Here is a 21,192-nt window from a genome sequence, read left to right on the forward strand (position 1 = left end):
AGACAGACACATTATTTAATTTGCATCCGCCCCGTTCCATGTCTCCTTTATCTGTTTTCTTGGTATTATTTTCTTCTGTACACACACATTGTCTGAAAGAGAAATCTGTCCTACCTGAGGGTACAGAGGTGGGGTTGAAGGGGGTGAACAGTTCGGATGGAGTCTGGTGGGCCAGCGTGGGGTCCAGAGTATTAGCCGGAGATGCTGGGGTCTGTAGAAGAGGAAAACCATAGCAGTCCAAAGGGAAGCTTTAAAATAAACTAAATTTTCTCAACAACTTGCTTAACTGTAAAGTCAGAGTATATGTTTGAAATGGCTTAAAATTCTGTCATCATTTACTCATCCTCAAGTTGTTCCAAACCCGTATCAGTTTGAACACAAAAGAAGATATTTTGAACAATATGGGTAAACAAGCAGTTGATGGTGCCCATTGACTTCCATAGTATGGAAGAAAAAAAATACTATCAAAGTAAATGGGGACCATCAACTGTTTGGTATCACACAGTCTTCAAAATATCTTCTTTTGTGCTCAGCTGAATAAAGAAGTTCATACAGGTTTGGAACAACTTGAGGGTGAGTAAATGATGACAGAAGTTTCATTTTTATTTAATTAATCTGCATCAGGGGCGTTTCCTCCGAGGAGGCAAGGGAGGCAGTGTCTCCTCAAAAAGTTGGAGGAGAAAATAATCGATATTACAAAAATAAAACAGCGCAAATATGACTAAATATGATAATAAAAGTCTAAAAGTCACTTGTTTTTATAAAGTAACACTGTCCAGCAGGCTCATTGAGATGAATGGGGGAAAGTCACGCGAGAGGAGGCAATGACTCCATCTAGCTATAATTGGATATGACCGGTTATGGTTGAATGTGATTGGTTCGTGTGATAAATCCAGCCTCTTGTTTTCGTGCGAGATTTCGGCCTGAATGAAGAAAATGATGGCGTTATTGACTAATTATAAAGTAAGTAAACAACTCTCCTGCTTAGATACCACTACTTTGTGTCACGTCAAAATAAAACTTAAAATGGTCTGAAAACGTGATGACTGCGTCAGTTTTTAGTGAGCATTCAGCGTGATGAAATTAAAGATATATCTTTGTGTCTGTGGCAGTGTTTACAGAGCTTTTATGACGATGACCCGAAATAAGTTGACTATTAAAAAGAACAGCTGAACATCAGTTCACAAATAAAAAATATTGGTAACATTTTACAATAAGGTGTCATTTAATGAGTTAAAGGGGTCATATGATGCTGCTAAAAAGAACATTATTTTGTGTATTTGGTGTAATGAAATGTGTTTACGCGGTTTAAGGTAAAAAAAAACATTATTTTCCACATACTGTACATTATTGTTTCTCCTCTATGCCCCGCCTTTCTGAAACGCGTCGATTTTTTCAAAGCTCATCGGTCTGAAAAGCGAGGTGTGCTCTGATTGGCCAGCTATCCAGTGCGTTGTGATTGGCCGAATACCTCAAGCGTGTGACGGAAATGTTACGCCTCTTACCATATTGTGATGCCCTGTCCGGCCGGAGCGACGAGACAAAAACATTAAATCCCATTATAAACGAGGCATTTGTTGCATCCAGTGGGGACATAATTACGGATTATAATGACTTTTACTTTCTTTTTACGCGTTGCATCGCGCCGCGTAAACAGAAAACCATGTCTGCATTTGTGATCGGAGAAATGACAAACAAGCGCTACTCTACACTGCTCAAAACTCGTGTTTGAATCGTCAGTGGCAAATTCTTTATATATAAAAAACGTACATACAGTCTGTGAGTCAGAACAGCCGGCATTATAGTCTACTCTACCTGGATCAGGAAACAGTCCTCCATAAAATGTGCTGCACACATCTGAATATTTGGGTTGAACTGTTCTGGAACAGTGTTGTAAATACAACTTAACCACTGATTTCTAGTCGTGTCCTCTTTGGAAGACCAAACAAAGTAGTTTCGCTTTCACAACGAAACACAGCATCACACACGGCGGCCTTGAGTGAGCAGTGGCCACCGCCTAGAGTGAGCGGAGGCTGGCGGATTCAACGAAGGAGCGTCCAGAGGGCTTGCGGCAACCGCATGTGACGACCCCGGGCTGGACTCCGCTTCGTCCACGGTGAAAGCCGGTCTGGCGATCCACAGCGCGAAGTTGATGTATTTCCTCAGCGACCAGCACGGATCAGCTCCAGGCATGACGAAGGGCGTTACGCAAATCTTCCCACATCGTGACGTAGACATGTGGGGGCGTGTTAGAACGAGGCGTTTTAGGTAGGCGTTGTTGACTCTTAACTTTTATAAAGAATATCTCTTTGGATTTGAGACTTTAGTCTTTGCAACTTTACAGATCTTCTTTATGCACCAAGAGCTTGTAACACTCCAAAGAGAAAGGAAAAATTGAAATCGCATCATATGACCCCTTTAACTAACATGAACAAACAATGCACATTTATTACAGTATTTATTAATCTTTGTTTACATTAGTTAATACAAATACAGTTGTTCATTGTTAGTTCATGTTAGTTCACAGTGCATAAACTAATGTTAACAAACACAACTTTTGATTTTAATAATGCATTAGTAAATGTTGAAATTAATATTAACTAAGGTTATTAAATGATGTAGAAGTAGGCTATTGTTTATTCTTAGTTCATGTTAACTAAAGTAGTTAACTAATGTTAACTAATGAAACCTTATTGTAAACTGTTTCCAGAATATTGTTCAAATTGAAAAAAATAATATTAATAAAATACAAAATAGAATTATATTTGTTCTCTTTGTTATGTAATATTTAAATATAAATATATGTTTATACATAAAACTGCCTCCTCATTTTAAAACACCACCGCACGCCACTGATCTGCAGTATACACTGTGCAGTATGCAGTATGATAATATTCCATTCTGAACATATACACTTACTATAATATTTTAGCATCTAGAGTCACTCACCGAGGGAGACGTGATATCAGGAGGGGTGGACATGTCTCCAAAAAGCTCTAACTGGTTGATATTCTGCAGATGAAAGAGGAACATTTAACAGCATAAAATGAGACGTGTTTCACCTCAGCACTCATTGCCATGTCAGTCTAATCTTTGCCACAGAAAAGTGGACCTACCTTTGGCAAACAGTGGTTTGAACAGACATGTGACTTGAATAATAAATGATAGTGAGTTGTGTAATAAATGACAGCAGTTACGTAAATGATAGTGGGTTGCTATAAAATTACGCAAAAACACAAAGGATGATGATGATGATTCCTGTACCTACCGACCATGTGCAGCAATCTATCCATCCATCCATCCATCCATCCATCCATCCCTCCATCCATCCATCCATCCATCCATCCATCCATCCATCCATCCATCCATCCATCCATCCATCCATCCATCCAATTTCATACATTTAACCACAAACCATTTCATGCCTGTCCATACAAGACCATGGATTTGCATTAAATCACATGATGAGCGAATTTCTAGAAAGATTATTAATTAATTTCCTTGGGATATATTCTGTATTCAGGGTTATTTCTGAACAGAGGCATATCAATCCCACCAGGATTTCACAGGACATTTTTCAGATTTTTGTGCCCCAAAATGTCTGAATTTGCTGCAGCTTCTTTTCAAAGATTGTGGTAATATTTGCAAATGTTTTATTTTGCAGAAAAACTAAACTAATCATGATATATACTGATGCAAACAGTGGGCAGAGGCTTCTTCTTGTTCTTAAAGGCGATGTCATTTCAAACAAAATCAGGCCAAAACGAAGTCTGTTTGTAGTTTGTTCCTATAACACTTTATAATAACTTTCATTCATAAATCATTAACAAACATTACATAATGCTTAACAGACCTTTAGTTAATAAATATTCACAAAGATAGAAATATGAGATAATATGCTTGTTCATGTTTAGCAATGCACGTATTAAACATTATTTAAAAAATAACAGATCACTAATGTAAATTGAAATTATTACAAATGTCATCAAACTTTTGATTCATATGATCTTCAAATGATTTTGACAGTTTACAATGATTAAAAGCGTCATTAATAAATCATTAACAGACATTATTTAATGCTTAACAGATCATTAGTTAATGTTTACAAATGCCATTAACCTTTCAATAAATCATAAACTTTTTAAAAATCACAAATGATTTTTGAAAACACAAATGATTTTAACAGAAATTATACAATGATCATTGTACTTTTGAATGCTAACAAATGTCATTAGACTTAATTTCACATATTACCTAATGCTCTTTTTTACATTTACAAATGTTGTGGAAAAAATAGCTTAATTAGTCATTTTAAGCACTTCACAAACCATTCATGTTAACATATTATTCATTATATGTCTGTAAATGCCATTTATTTCGTTGTCGTTTGTTGTGTAGACTTCTAATTACACTTCTTAACTAATCATTTATTCATGTTTTTGTAGTACTCAAATCTAAAGTGGAAACTATTCATCAATTGTAAATGTTTATAAACATTTCTTAATCATTGGTACCTTTATGAGCAGTCATCTCAATGGCAAAATGTGTCCTAAATGTCCTGTTTGTATTGCCTCAACACATATATGTGACTGTGTGTATAAATATGAGATGTATACATCATCTGAAAGCTGAATAAAAAAGCTTTCCATTGATGTATGGTTTGTTAGGATAGGCCAATATTTGGCCAAGATACAACTATTTGAAATTCTGGAATCTGAGGGTGCAAAAAAAAAAATCTAAAAATATTGAGAAAATCATCTTTAAAGTTGTCCAAATGAAGTTCTTAGCAATGCATATTACTAATCAAAAATTAAGTTTTAATATATTTACAGTAGGAAATTTACAAAATATCTTCATGGAACATGATCTTTACTTAATATCCAAATGATTTTTGGCATAAAAGAAAAATCAATGATTTTGACCCAAACAATGTATTTTTGGCTATTGCTACAAATATACCCCAGTGACTTAAGAATGGTTTTGTAGTCCCGGGTCACATGTTAGTACACTACTGTATATCATTAAACAGCATATTCCTTGAATCTATGAAGAGTTTATTTGCAAACACAGATATCTCAGTTTTTATTAATTTTCATAAATCATGTTTTTTATTGTGTTATCATGTTTCTATTGTGTTATAGTGTTAGCTGTATTTTTTTGTTATTATTATTTAATCAACACAACCCAACTTCAGTTTGATTGAGATTAATTGGAATGCAGGATAAAAAAAAATCATGATTTTTTAAAGAAGGAGTTATCTGTTTTTGCAAATGAACTCTTCATATCTCAACAAAAGAAAATAAATACATTTTTCAAAAAAATACTCTATACTTTTATAAATTTGATCAAAACTACGTAATATAAACAGACTGAACTGTGTTCCGTTATAGTAATCAAATGGACTCAAATTGACTGAAAGCTTTTAATAATTGCATAATATCTGTTAAAATAATTTGTAGATTTTCATGATGTGCACGATCATATGAATTAAACGTTTAATGGCATTTGTAGCCATTCCAATTTACATGAAATAATTATCATTAATCATTAGGTAATGTTTAAGTTTATTAGTAAACATTAACAAACAAAATAATTATCTCATGTTTTTAGCTATTTGAATTAAAACAGCAGTCCGTAACTTTTTTTGGTTAAAAATGATCCGAAATCAATATTTGAGCAAGTACATAACCAGCCAGTGTTCAAAACTATCACATTACTTTAGCCCGATTCACAGCGGTTAGATTATAATAATGCTTTCTAATTTGAGTGGTACTGGTAGGATTTTGCGGGAAATTCGAGCATGCCGCTACATCATTAACATATGCCTATAAACATAAAGAAAGAATCCCAGCTAGTATGCTATATCGCATGTGAGGATCCTGCAGGTGGCAGATCGTTTATAGCCTTTTCTCACAAGAGCTGGAATAATTAAATTGATCATTTTGATGGCAACTCATTTTTGTTTATGAAACACGTTATTATGTGACTGAAATTAAACTATATTCCAGTTTTAAATGTGCATCTGATTACAGATAGGATACAGATACGAATTACACAGAATTTGTATTTTAAAGAGAACCAGTTCGAAGGAAGAATAATTTGCGTTTTTGGGTTAAAATAATTTCTTAATATGAAATTCGAAAGGTATGACAATTAGAGATTAGACTGTACAGAAATTGAAATCCACACACTAATACACACTATATACACAGTCACGCAATGCTGATGTTGTTAATATTAACAATTTGAGAACAAAGAATAATAATAATAATAATAATTTGCACGTTCGTTAGACTTAATCACCATTGGTAGTGTGATTTATTGCAATGCTTTTGTCCTGAGTTGGTCAGAACAAAAGCGGCAGACTTGTTACTTACTAGTTCAGATGACAATATCCGGTCATACTTTCAAGATGTAGGCTAGAATCTATGATTCCTCAGTATAGTATCCACACTGGTGTGGTGACTGACAGCCACACATACTCCTCAAAACATCAGATTCATCTGCGCTGGAGCCATGCCAGTGCACAACCCACGCAATAAAGATAATTGTGCAAATAACTGCAATTGCAATTTTTCAAACAGAGATGGCGACAAAGAGACAAAACTTATGGACTGCAGCTTTAACTAATGATCCTTTAAGCATTATCAGTGTTCATTTTGACAGCAAATTTTGATTTTAGTCATAGTCTTTTGACTAAAATGCCATTTAGTTTTAGTCATATTTTAGTCATCTGAATTGTTTTTAGTTTTAGTCTAGTTTTAGTCGACTAAATACCATAAGATTTGAGTTGACTAAATCTACAGTAAATTTAGTCGGCTAAAATCTAATGGGTTAGTTACAGTGCATTTATTAAGCATTTCTCTAAAATTTCCAAACTCATTATATAGGTTTGATATTAAGGTTTTATCATGATAGACACCGATTTTACTGCAGTGACACACAACATGCCTTCATGTTAAAATTAAATAAAACCACTTCTCATAAAGAGCAAGAACATGATCTTCTTTTTAATGAAATACCAATGGTTATATAGGCTAATTATCCATTCTTTATAGCAACTTGTTTACCATATTCTTCATTCTTTCAAGCAGACATATTTATTTCTATAAATAAATTTAGATACATTTTTAGGGCTACTAGTTTTTCAGTGATTTTCTGTCTTTCTTTTGTTGCTTGAACATCAATGACTCGGACAATAGCAACTAAATTAGGCTGTCATCCCTTTAAAACCGAATGCAATGGATGCAATGTACTGATTGAGTGAATACTCGTCAAAACGAACAATTCGACATAATTTTGTGTGTAATTCTCCATTCATACTCGAGCAAGAATACTCGCGCGCTGTGAGACGCACGTTCTGTGTGTGTATGCTTCAGTGTCTGCGCTCAGAAAACCAGACCGAATTGAGTTCTCTCTTGCGTCGCCAGATTTATCCTCTTCTCTTACTCCCACACATTGACATTTTTGAACGTTTTATGCGACGTGCAGCAAGTGTATGTTAGCTTATGTCCCGCCGGTTCATATGTAGGCTATGCATCTAACCTCCGAACCATGCAGCAGATTCGTTCTGAATGAAATTCAATGAATCTCTTCCCAAATCGTGCCTCCCTAACATTTTCGTTTCATTTTTATTCGTTGACGAAAATGTCAATAGATTTACGTCATAGTTTTTGTCATCCAAAAATAGTTTTAGTTCGTTATCGTCTCGTTGTCGTCGGTGAAAAAAATGTCCTTGACGAAAATTATGCCGAAAATTATTCTTTATGTAATTAACACTGAGCATTATATAATGTTTGTTAATGATTTATTAATGAAAGTTATTATAAAGTGTTACCGTGTGGGCATGTCAGGATGTTTGCTTTGCAGTGAGTATATCAGGCCTTAAAGCAGACTTTTTTCTTTTTTTCTTTTACGATGATTATTTCACAAGTGGTCAGAGGGCAAATCTAAAAGACCATGACAGCGGTTACAATGGCCAGTGCTCCTGTTTCTGAACATCTGTGGTTACCGTGTACTTGAGTGTGCTTATCAGAAAAAAGAACAGATATTGTGCTGCTAGTGGGGAGCAGCTGAGCATTTTCTGAGCTGTTTAAAGTGACTGGCGCATGACAGAAAAGCTTTTCTACACTGCTTCTAAAAAGCATTTCGTACATTCATTCGCTTGAGGCCAGACCACAGGGATCTTTCCTAAAATGCAGCTCTCTTTTTTCACACCTACATCTACAAAAGGGCTAAAGCACATTCTTTATGAAATAATAATTGCGCTCTCTTCTCTGACGTTATGCTGGCATTTTTTAGTCTCGGCTAGTCTGTCTCTAATAATCAAAAAATTTTAAAAAACAGCACACGCAAGAACACGACTATGTGCGTGACCTTTGAAAGCACTGTAAAGTCTTGCGCACATGGTCACACGGGGAGAAGGGCACTCCGGTTTCTCTGGTTTATTTATGAACTGCACAGTTAGCATGGGAACACAAAACCCGACCTATTCAACAGGGTCAGACTGGGGTCATCTATAAGACTTCTGTCATTTGACTATGAAAAAGAAAGGTCAGGTATGAGTAAGTAGACTACTTCCAGGAGACTAGTGGAAAAGGTACAAAGCATGAGACGAGGGATTTAGCAGGGCTATAAACTGTTCATAGCGGGTAGCGTGACATTTACTTTCCTGTTCTGGGACTCTACTGGAGTCTAGAATGGGCCATAGTGCATTACTTATTACTTTATAGCTAGACTACAGCTAGAGGAGTTTTCTAGGACATTTACAATCAAAATGACAGATCATGGGAAGGCCGAGGGCAGGAAGGAAGAAACTTCAGCCAATCATTGTCCACCTTACCTGGGTGACCAGCAACAGGTCAGTGTCTAAATCCAAGAGATCGACTCGTTCATTATGTTTGTTCTGCAATGATAACATGGTGTTAGATGAAAGATGGGATGAGACACACAGAAATTAAGGTGAAATGAGGTCTGTTTTGGGACGGTGAATGTGAGTAGATGGGATGGATGGTACTGTACCTGTGCAGGTGTGGTTTTTGCATTTTACCACATTATCTTTCAAGCGTGCAACAGGTTTGAGCCAAACGCAATGCAAACTGTATTTATCTTCACCAACTCGCATCCCACCCCATAGTCCCAAACTGTAATTGGTGGAAGGCAGAATGAAACTAAAAAATATATTTGTAACCAGCTTCCAGCAGGCTTTAATGGGAAAATAATGCGTCTATTGAGATAACATGGGAAGAGCAAAAGACCATGAACAACAGCTGTTCCCGTCTTATTCTGTGCTGCAGAAAAAGCAACACAGGCGAGGAGAGGATCTTATACGAAAGGAGAGGATGGCTAGACTATGAAATTGAAAAGAAAACCAAGACCCCTTTCTTCCAACTTGGTTTACTTGGTTAGCCAGATAAAGTGGTGTCATGCATTTCGACAATTATACTTTCGACTAAGGGCAACAATAGAAAAATAAATAAATAAATACATATTTTTTTTATTGGTGTTTTCAGTCAAAATTATAATAGTTATTTTTTTATAACACTTTACAATAAGGATCCATTTGTCAACATAGTAAACTACGTTAAATAAATAAATGAATAAATATTATTTATTAATATTATTATTTTTAATATTATTTAATGGACCTGATATAACATTAACTAATAATGAACAGTTGTATTTTTATACAAAGTTTTTTATATATTTGTATTTTTTATCGGTCAATCACAACTAACACATTAGTTAATGCATTAACTAACATTAACTAGTGGGACCTTATTGTAAAGTGTTATCATTTCTTTTTTTAATGTGTAAAACATTATACAGTATAAATGTCATTAAAATGGGGCCCAAGGGGGCGCATTTTAAAATCCCAACTTAATATAAAAACAGTATAGTGTTTGATAATTAAGAAATATTACAATGTTAATCTAAAAAATATATATAAAAATATAACACAACTAAATAAACAAATAAGATCATTTTCAGTTTAAAGTGCATGATCTGCAGAAACTGTGACTTGATTGGCAGACATTCGCATTGATTTCTGCCACAAAAGAAATCACCCAGGCTTCTCATGTTATGCAAAAATTATCCGGCTAACCAAGTAATACCAGATTTAACACTGACAACAAAATATGCACATACAACAACTAGACTAACAGAAAAACAAACACATACATGTAAAACATGCAATAAAATCAAGCTTGAGTTGACTCCAGGTCAGTGGATTTGGTTGCAGAAGCAGGTGACACCTGAGATGGTTAAGTCTGAAAGCCTCTCTGGGTTAGCGCTTGCTGTTCTGTGTTAGCACTTAGCTTTAAGAGTGAAAGGGTTTTAACGGGAGTCATCTGAGAAAGGTAAGCAGAAATAAGCCACTGCTAGTGACAAGTTATATCTGCTAATGTCGCGGGAATGACTGAACGGACAAACATGAAGGACAGCAGAGGTGATTCACTTAAAGACCACGACGATCAGTTCAGTTGAAACAGAAAAACTATTAAATGCCTCATGCATAAAACATGAGCAGAACTAATTTCAGTGTTCAGAATTATGCAACAATCTACGTTTACAAACAATTTGGACTCAAATTCGTTCTGCTTGTGTTTCATGAATAAAGGGAACAAAACTACTATTTTGATTTGTTCCCATCATGTTTTCAGGGTGATGGTGTTCGTCTCAAGAGACGCCATCAAATCATGGGAAAGATGACAGCTGGGCCCCACAGTGATGAACTGTGTCAGTCAAATCGCACTGCATGCTGCTGACACCTTATTACTGATGGATATCATGAGTGCTGATAACCACCTTCTTATCTGTTATTATAGCAAGCTGCCTCTCCTGTGGAAGTGTGACTCACATGATGCATTGTAATTCCATAACTGAAATTACAGTATTTACACTAAACAGTCTCCATGGCAACATTTAGAACAATGCTGAGGGTAAACATTAGTATTTTATGCAACCGTATGAGTCTCTCGCTTATTTTGCCACAATCCATCAGCCTACTTTTCTATCATCGTTATCACTTCAAACGACTATCAATTAACCGTCCCCTCGGAGATAATAATTATCTTCGCAGTGTCCTGTGCACTTTTAGTGCTGCCCATTTCATTATGTCCGGAGTGTTAATGTCTTGCGCTTTGACTGATCATATAGCCACAGGCATGAGACCAACTGGGAAGCACAGCTATGAAATTAAATAATACATGGAGAGGTAGAAGAAAAAAGAACAACACTAATGAGTTATTTAAAGCAATGCTTCAGCATAAATACAGTTTATCAACAATTCACTTCTTAAGTATCCAGAAATATAATGGGGGTATTCAATAAGAATAAATTGCGGCCACTGATAGTGTTGTTTATTTGCACATGCTTTGTTTTCAGTGAAAAGGAAATATGCTAATTAATGACCAAACATGGCCAAAATGTAGTTCGCGTGATACTTTTGCGAATTTCTGTTGTGAAGGATGCAAAACAAAACAAAACAAAACAGAATAAAACTAAATAACACAAAACAAAACAAAGAAATCAAACAGATAAAACAGAACAAAAAACAAAAAATAAAAACACAACACAACACAACACAAAACAAGACAAAACCAAACAGAATAAATAAATAAAATAAAAAAATAACATGACAAGACAAAACAAAACAAAGAAAACAAACAGAATAAAACAAAATAAAACATAAAACAACAGAAAAAGAAGACAAACCAAACAGAACAAAACAAAACAAAAAAACAAGACAAGACAAGACAAAACAAAGAAATCAAACAAAATAAAATAAAACAAAACAAAAACAACACAAAACAAGACAAAACGAAACAGCATAAAACAAAAATAACAAAACAAAACATAATTAAACAAAACAAAATGTTTGACAAAACAAAAAATGACAATGCAAAAACAACAACAGAAAAACGTACAAAATACAACATACAAAAGTGGAGCAACTGTTTAGTGAATTTGCCTCATAATGTTTGGCTAAAAAGAACGTACAAGTGCATTTAAAAAAATGCAGAAAAATAAATTTGGATCCACAAATAAATAAAAAACAGATTTACAGCCTAACGGTTCAAAAGCCAATTCTGTAGAGCTGAGGGAGTTATTTTATGAGTTGAAGCTGTGTAGATTTTGCTTAGACAGGAATGAAAAAGCTGGGGAAGGCAGGATCAAGAGGCCAGACGACTTCGATTGAAATAGGAGAGAGGAAGAAGACTGAAAATGTGTGCGAGGAAGAGAGAAAAGAGTGAGTAGGTGTTTGAAAACATGATGGAAGAGGCCAGATGAAGAGCTGCCAGACAGTGGCACAAGGTGACATGAGGGCTGAGATGAGGAAAATCCAACTGAAACATTGTTTTCCAGGTCTGGAGAGACCTAAACAACTGAATACTGAGGACAGACTCAACCAACTTCAGGGACTTTGCCAGGGTTGTATGTGTTGTGATGGTGGCTGTGGGGGGTTTAGGCATTTAGCTAAGACTGAATGAACAGAGCAGCTATAACACAAGAGAGGTACAGACAGCAGAGACACTGGCCAGAACATGAAAATATCAGCCATTTTTACATATCAGAGTGTAAATGCTGAGCCCAAAAGGCCTGACAAAGAATCGTCCACCATTTAAAGAGAGAGAGCAAAATTCCATGCGTGAGCACAAGTCAAAAATTCAGAAGAACGTTTGCCATCTCTCATTTAAATTACTTTATCAGTCAACCCATATAAACTCCACAGACTTTTCATCTTTTATTGTAGATCATGCATGATTAATGGGCATTCATGGTATGACATTGAAGGAAAAGTTCACCAAAATTTAAAGTTCTGTCCTGTTGTTTCAAACTTCTATGACTTTAATTCTTCAATGGGACACAAATGGGAAAAAAATATATATATTCTGAGGCTGTTCTAGTTGCTTTTTTCGATATAAATATCTTCAAAGTGGCATAAAAATTAGATTATTGAAGTACATTTTGCAAGAAAATATTATTCCAGTTGTTCTAGTTGTCCAGTTGTTAATTAAATGGTACTTGCAATTTCTTTGCAATTGTTGGTGACAATTACTAGCAATTTCTGAGGGAAAATTGATTCTGCACAAATTTTTGTTTCAGTGTATGACTTGTGTTCAATATTCAGGGCTTTTAGTAAAAAATGACTTCAATTTTTGCCTGTTTGCCACATAAAACGATCATGTGATATTGTGTGTGAATCATATGAACAATTTCATGGTGCTTTTATGTTGTTTTCAAAGCTTGAAAGCATGAGACTCATTGACAGTCATTGTTGTTGCATGAAAAACAGTGAGTATATTCTTTAAAATCACAGTATTCCATGGAAGAAATAACATTATACAGATCTAGAATAACATAAAGGTAAGTATGAGTTTTCATTTTAGGTGAACTATCCCTATTCCATCATGAATGCACCAGCTGTCCTTATTATGGGGTGAAGACAAGCGTACATCATGCAAAACCGACCAATCACGTAATGCCCACCACCCAAACCCAAACTAGATTTTCACAAAGAAAACGATCAGCCATAAAGAAACAAACATATACACAACCAGCCAAAAACACACAAACACCAGGGGAAAATTAAGAGTGCACAGTCTATGCGATTTACTGTAAGCTGGGGAATGAGTGCTGCTGAACTCCTCACAAGACTCGAGACAGGGAGAGGGACATGCTTGATGCTTGTGGTTTACATACTGTATTGAAAGGTTTGCCAGAGAGAGGCACAGGAGAGTCACATAAACAAACACACACAGGTCCACTCACTGGATGTCGCTTTGGGACGTCATAAACTCCCTCCTTTTGTTGGCTGGTAGGGACCTGGTGTGGACAGGGAGCCCAGCCAAATGCACAGTTAACATGACAAGTTACCATTAGTTCAGATTTCAGCAGGAGATTTTACAAGGTCAATGCAGAATGCAAATGTTATGCTTCCTGGAGAGCAAAATGAGTCATTGTCTATGTTCAATGTGTTGCGTTTTAATTAATAATGAAAAGGAAGATGCAGAATAATAGAAATCTAATTTTGCTTGAATAATTTCTTTATAATAAATATTTTATTTATAACAAAAATATTTATTATAATAAATATTTTTGATAAATAGTCAAAAACCTCAAATTTATTTTATTTTATTTTATGATTTCTCAATTCATATAATCTGGTACCATAATGTCCATCTTCACAATACACGGTTAGTAAAGATGCAGATCCTTTCATTCTCTGTTATTTCCATGTCTTCTCTTTCTCTAATTTGCCATTGTTCTTAATTTCCTTCTTGCTGAGAGACTGATTGCCGCTGTGTTTTTATTTGATCGTACACTTGAAGTGATCGTTCCATTTCTTTTATTGAAAGATCACACAGTGAAAGCAATGATTGATCATTCTCACTCTTTCATTTGGAGAAAGGGCAGAGGAGAGACCTGCTGCTTTTTCTCACAGCAGAGTAATTTCTCTATGCAGACCTTGGAAAGCTCCCTACACTCAGCATCAATCCCTCAGTCATGCTATGTAAACTTTGCCAGAGCCAAAACCACTCGGGATCCAAGGGGCCCGCTGGAGGTCAAGGTTACTTCCGCTGCATACTGTTAGCTTTGGTTAAGGAACTTATCTAGCTATGAGATGCTGTATTGTGTTGTTTAATGAGATTGGATAGAGATTCTTTTTTATTTACCCTATACCTTCTAATCAGTTAAGGCAAGACAGGCAAAACTTTTTTATTTTCAGGCACAGGTACATTTTGAGATTTTGGACTATTTTGCTTCAATTCCTTATTATTACACATGATCTTTTTGCATATGCAGATTTCAATTACAACACACATCTTTAAAGGCAATTTCCTCAAAATAAGTTTTTTCCCCCCTCCTGAACTGAGCCAGCAATTTTCACTTCAGTAGCACTTACATACATAAACTTTACTTGACTTCGTTGAATTGGTTTTATTCCAATCTATATTCGGAGGGCTTTTACTGAGGGGGTTTGTTCATATAAAACTTGCCTGATTCATGTAACATTTTATGTAACTTTTTTTTCTGGCTGAGATGCTCAAAACTCCTCTCTGTGAAGCCTTTTAACTCAACAAAATGAAAACAAAATGTATCCGATGTATAGATTTCTCTTCTCGAAATGTATTGAAATGTGTACATTTTTAATTAGACAATTCCTCATTTGCATATTTGAACAACACACACACACACACACACACACACACACACACATATATATATATATATATATATATATATATATATATATATATATTATTATTATTTTTATATTATTATTGTACCCTGACCTGTAGTGTTTTGCCTTAAATTTGGGAAATACATTTGTAAATATTTCACTCACAAAGAGCCATTTTCATGGCTTTTTAAAAGTCCCTGATATTTTCATGGTGTCCATGGTGCTTCACAATATAACCATAATTCATTGCTTCAATTTATGCTATTTATATACATTCAGTCTTTAGTGTGGAAATCTAGAGAACACAGATCTTGTTGTGTTCATTTAGGTTTTCCTATTTCATCGCGGTTAGCAAAGATCTGAAGTGATGTTCACGCAGATTCGATCTGACTGGGCCAATCTGTTTTTTTTTTTTTTTGATATGAGATGCGATCAGGTGTTTGCGAAGTGTCAGGTTAGCGCTCGAGAGCCGTGCACACATTTGAATAGTTAGAAGGTATAATTCGGTCCCTAATGGTGTTTCAAACTTTCAAGGAGCTACTAAACTGATTGTGACGTTAAGTCGGATATGTATAAAGTTGTGGAGGAGACAGACTGGCAAAGTGTTGGGGGGACTGATGTGATTATTGTTTTGCTTGGCAGCGTTTCTTTTTGACTCAAGCCACAGGTGACAAAACAAAGCAGCACCTGAGGATACAACACCTGCTGTTGTCTTGGTCATGGCGCTCGGAGCACGAAACATTGCTGGGTGTAAATCTTTGAAAGGGCCGTCACGCTGAATTAGTGTGGCTTGGCGTAGCACTCTGTTCTAATTCACAGGTGGGACTCTGGCAGCTACACAGTGGAGCTGTCAGTAGCTGCACCATCAAAACATGGGATTCTTCTAAAGAAGAATGGTGGTTTATTTAGAGGCTCCCTATTGGCTGTTTGGCACAAAAACCTTGGTTGGTCCTTGATAGCTTTTAATGATAGGTCTATGCTTGATGTATTAGGTTTATCAAATTGATAGATTGTATTGTGTAGTGTAGTGAACAACAACCAATTTCAAAACTCCCTAAATAAACAAAACAAAGATTATTATAAATGCTACTTCAGTCTTTCTACTTCAAAATTTGAAGTTTAATTTAATGTGTTACTTGCTTGTTTTTATTTAATTACATTTTTTGTGAAATTTCCTAGCTATTTCTGTGTGATAGTTGTCCAAGTAAATCCTACACCTACACTTTTTTTTTTTTTAGTATAGGTTCCTTTCAAGCAAGGGAATGATCTGAAAAACACAATTGACACAATTTAACACAATTTAAAATATTAATTAGATGACATAATCCCTTTTTGTAATTACAAAAAAAAAGAAAAGAAAAAAAGTATTTATGAGTGAAATTTGAGAGTGAACCTCAAACTTCATTCATTCATCCATTCATCCAATGATTCATTCTTTCTTTCTTTCTTTCTTTCTTTCTTTCTTTCTTTCATTATTTATTTTTGTTTGTTTACTTGCTTGCTTGTTTGTTTATTTATGTTTGTTTGCATTTTGGCCAGAACTTGAAAAATTGGTATTTCACAATATTAATATATTATATTAGCATATATTATATTGAAATATTATAAAATATATTATAACCTTACTATAACATTATAGCAGTTTATGAATTTATTGTTAACCTTTTGATTTAATTAGTCAATTTCCATACTTCTTTTCAACATTTTTAATGAACATTTTTAACTCGCAAATTATAAATCGCTCTTTTAGAGCTTAGAAACTTCCAGAAATGCTGTCACATTTTTAAAATACCCTCCCAAAACATAATTTGATCTAGACATTTGCTACTCTCAACTGTTTATTTTGTTTATTATGTTCTGTACTATATCAATAAAAAGCAAAATTGCTTTTAGTGATGAATGTGTATAATAGTTTTCATTGCACACTAATATTGAAATGTCCGATTAAGTGATAATCAGTTAAAAGGCACCATTTTTTAAGAACATTATTATGATTTGGTAGTGTACCTGATATATGCTCTCCTCTGATTGGTCACGGATGGGCTCGTGTCCCGCCTCAAATACAATGTACTACAACATCGGCAGCAGAGGAAGATAAAAAGGCAAAGGGACAGGAAAACGGTGAGTGTGAAAAGAAAAAAGAAAAGAGAAAAGGAAGAAGACTGATTGATCACACAGAATCAACAGCGGCCCCAGGAGCAGCGCCGTGACCCTCGCAACAATGAGGGACTAAACGAAGCTGTGACATGCTTACCATCTTGACCTTTAGCAACATGCACTGGTCTAGCAAAGCGTTTCGGTCGCTTAAGTTCATCTTTCACTGCAACTTCAGTGCAGAGAATAACATTCACTCTCTGCAGCTTAATAACAAATAAGAATCCTTACGGAGAGAAGAATTACAAGGTGTTCTTTCTAACCTATGCCTCATGCATATATACTAGGCTTTAAAATTTTTATCCTCTATACCCGTACCCCTGTTTCTGGGGCGATGGTATGAATTTTACAATATTAAAGTGAAATAAAACAGTGTATAACACAACACTGCATGTTTCTTTAATGAGGCTTATTAATTAGCTTAGCATGGGTAACAAAACTTTCCCAGCTGAGCCACTAAGATTTGAGACTATTTTTGAAACATCTAAACCTATATCTGCGATATATTCCTCAGTGATTTTTGTCGAGTAGCATTCAAGCTAATCGCTAACTCCTGTCCTTTCAAGACCGCATTTATGTTAATAGAAGAATCGTCTCCATTTACTGTGACATTAGATCTAATGGCTTAGCCGTTCCCATTTACAAGCTACTGTCGCCATTGGCTAATTCATTTTGTTACACAGTTAGCCACTGGCTAATACTTCTCCTCTCTAGCCCTCTTAACAGCAAATTGATAATGCTTATCAGGTCTGCACTACTTCTAATGATTAAATCTTAAGTTAACTGCAAGGCCTAGAAGCAACGTTTCTCATTTCTATGCTACTAATGGCTAATGGGCATCCAGTCTTGCCATTTAAAGATACACTCAATCATAAACATATTCCATAGGATACAAAGCTATTTCATTCCCATTATGATGCACAACGGACAATACGGAAAGGCAATGTAATGCATGTAAACACACACACACACACACACACAGCCCAGATGAAATGTGTTAAAGCTGTCTGTTTTCAGTACAAAATTAAGGATTCTCCCAGAATCGCTATAGCTTCACCCAGTTTATGAAAAGGAAAACTTAACTACACATTACAGCAATGATTCACCGTTTATTTCTATATCCAAATGATGAAATCCCAGTCTTATTAATTCAGGAGGAGTGAGAGAAGAGCAGAGAAAATGGAGTGGAATTATTTATTTCTGTAAATGAGATTAAACGCATATTATTGAGCAGGGAGCCCTGTTTAAAGTGACAGTGACAGGCACACTAATTTGACAGCGTAAGTTCAGGCAGACATAATGATTAACGATTTATTTCAAAGCGTTACCTGATATACGGGATCCTCCACATCTTCCTCCAAAATGGTCTGCAGGAGCGATCGCACAGAGAGGGGGTGATTGGAGGAAGGAGAGTAGAGATAGAGGGAAACAGGAGAGAAGATGACGGCGAGAAAAAGCAGCCAATTTTTGGTCATTCATGTAAAAACAGAGCAAAAGCATTTTTGACATCAGGCAGTGAAAATAGGAACAGAAGTGTAGCCAGCACAGGCCAACAGGTGAGATTTTGTCTGTATTGAAAAAGCAGTGTGAAGTAAATCACCCCGCAGATATGCACCTGAGATTCAACAGACAGAGAAAAGGAAGTGGACAGAGCTGCCAAGCGCTTGATGCGCACTGTACAATTTTGCCTTGGTTTTTCTGTCTGAAATAAATTTCGGCAATCGGAAAATTGTTCCTGGTTGTTACTGGTCCTACAACGCCTATTAAATGTACAAGTAATGTAATGTTAATATTGCTGTAGAAAAAAAAAGAAATTTAATAGATGCAATATTTAATACATATACAGCATGATATATATATATAGAATAATTTTAAAATGCATAAAAACACTATGAAATGTATAATTAGTATTAAAAATATTAAATAAAAGATAATATTAATAAAATACAAAATAGAATTACAGTTGTTCTCTCTTTTATATATAATGTGTAAACATTAAGTGTAACAGGGACATACACACACACACACACACACACACACATTATATATATATATATATTGCATAATGTAATCACTGTTTATTGATAATATTAATTCAAAATAAACTCAAATACAGACAACTGCACAAATAAATAAATAAATAACTTAATACATACATACATACACAAATGTAATATTAATAGTGATGTATTAATTAGATTTAAGTAGGGCTGGACAATAATTCAATATCAATATGTATCGCGATATAATTTTTTTCAACAACGGTGATATGATTTTTAAACACATTTCTGATATTTTGATATACATTACCAGTTTCCCATACATTTATTTATTTGTGCCGTTTGACTTCGTTGAATAAACATGAGCACTGCACCTTTCAAAATCATAACATGGCGCGGGTGTTTTATATGAATGTATCTCTGAAGGGAACCGACTGTCTTCAGAAAAGGTTCGATGGCATTTTCATTTGATCTGATAAAGTAGCATTCATGAGCGGAGCTGCTTTGATTACAGCCGTTACCAGGGAAAGCGCTAGTTTTATCACTCTAAAAGCACCTCCTGCTGGCAGAGAATGAGTTTTCATTTTAAATAAGCCCGTCTCCAGCAACATTTCCAGTTTTTGTTGTTGTTCAATTTTTTTGTTTTCTGCAGCGACTTGGAGCACTTTGCATACCCTTTTTTCTGGCTGAAGCACATTTGTTTCAATCTATAAGAATAATCAGCCTACACTACCAGTCAAACGTTTTTGAACAGTAAGATTTGTAATGTTTTTTTTTTTTTTAAGAATTCTCTTCTGCTCACCAAGCCTGCATTTATTTGATCCAAAGTACAGCAAAAACAGTAAAATGTTGAAATCTTTTTACTATTTAAAATTGCATTCTATTTGAATAGATTTTAAAATGTAATTTATTCCTGTGATCATATTTGCATACCCTTTTTTCTGGCTGAAGCACATTTGTTTCAATCTATAAGAATAATCAGCCTACACTACCAGTCAAACGTTTTTGAACAGTAAGATTTGTAATGTTTTTTTTTTTTTTTAAGAATTCTCTTCTGCTCACCAAGCCTGCATTTATTTGATCCAAAGTACAGCAAAAACAGTAAAATGTTGAAATCTTTTTACTATTTAAAATTGCATTCTATTTGAATAGATTTTAAAATGTAATTTATTCCTGTGATCATACACACATTTTCAGCATCATTACTGCAGTCTTCAGTGTCACATGATCCTTCAGAAATCATTCTAATATGCTGATTTGCTGATTATCAATATTTAAAACAGTTGAGTACATTTTTTTTCAGGATTCTTTGATGAATAGAAAGATCCAAAGAACAGCATTTATCTGAAATAAAAAGCTTTTGTAACATTATACACTATTCCATTCAGTATAATTTTGATTATTTTTTTGGGAAATAAATTATAGAAATGAATACTTTTATTTAGCAAGGATGCTTAAAATTGATCAAAAGTGATGATAAAGGCATTTATAATGTTACAAAAGATTTCTATTTCAGATAAATAGTGTTCATATCGATATCGGAATTATATCGTATCGACCGAAATTAAGAAATGTATCCTGATATCAATTTTGGCCATATCGTCCAGCCCTAGATTTAAGATTTCAATATATGTAATATTTTATTATTACTATATTATAATAATTCTTATTATGTATTATGCTATATATACACAAGTCAGTGTTTTAAAAAAATCATAAATACAGACAAAAACTAATTAATAAACGCATAATATAATACATACTTTAATACAAACTAATATAATATAAATAAACAGCAATAATATAATTTAAAATACTATAAAATCTAATAAATTATATATATATATA

General features: G+C 34.6%; 1 protein-coding gene across 5 annotated transcripts in view; it reads right to left on the reverse strand.

The window, feature by feature from the left end:
* LOC107581465 (disabled homolog 1-like) overlaps positions 1-21,192 on the reverse strand; it is a 191,704-nt gene that overhangs the window by 20,458 nt on the left and 150,054 nt on the right. For 3 of the 5 annotated variants that reach the window (XM_016267039.1, XM_016267037.1, XM_016267038.1), the window contains exons 7-12: positions 18,673-18,711; positions 17,198-17,260; positions 13,777-13,830; positions 8,843-8,905; positions 2,950-3,012; positions 115-211 (exon numbers count right to left, since the gene is read on the reverse strand). In XM_016267039.1, coding sequence (XP_016122525.1) covers positions 115-211; positions 2,950-3,012; positions 8,843-8,905; positions 13,777-13,830; positions 17,198-17,260; positions 18,673-18,711 — 379 coding nt within the window. The remainder of the gene's footprint in view (positions 1-114; positions 212-2,949; positions 3,013-8,842; positions 8,906-13,776; positions 13,831-17,197; positions 17,261-18,672; positions 18,712-21,192) is intronic. The other 2 variants (XM_016267040.1, XM_016267041.1) reach the window with 2 other exon arrangements.

This window comes from Sinocyclocheilus grahami, unplaced genomic scaffold (assembly GCF_001515645.1).
Source record: "Sinocyclocheilus grahami isolate Dianchi unplaced genomic scaffold, SAMN03320097.WGS_v1.1 scaffold35.1, whole genome shotgun sequence".
Taxonomy (NCBI): Eukaryota; Metazoa; Chordata; class Actinopteri; order Cypriniformes; family Cyprinidae; genus Sinocyclocheilus; species Sinocyclocheilus grahami.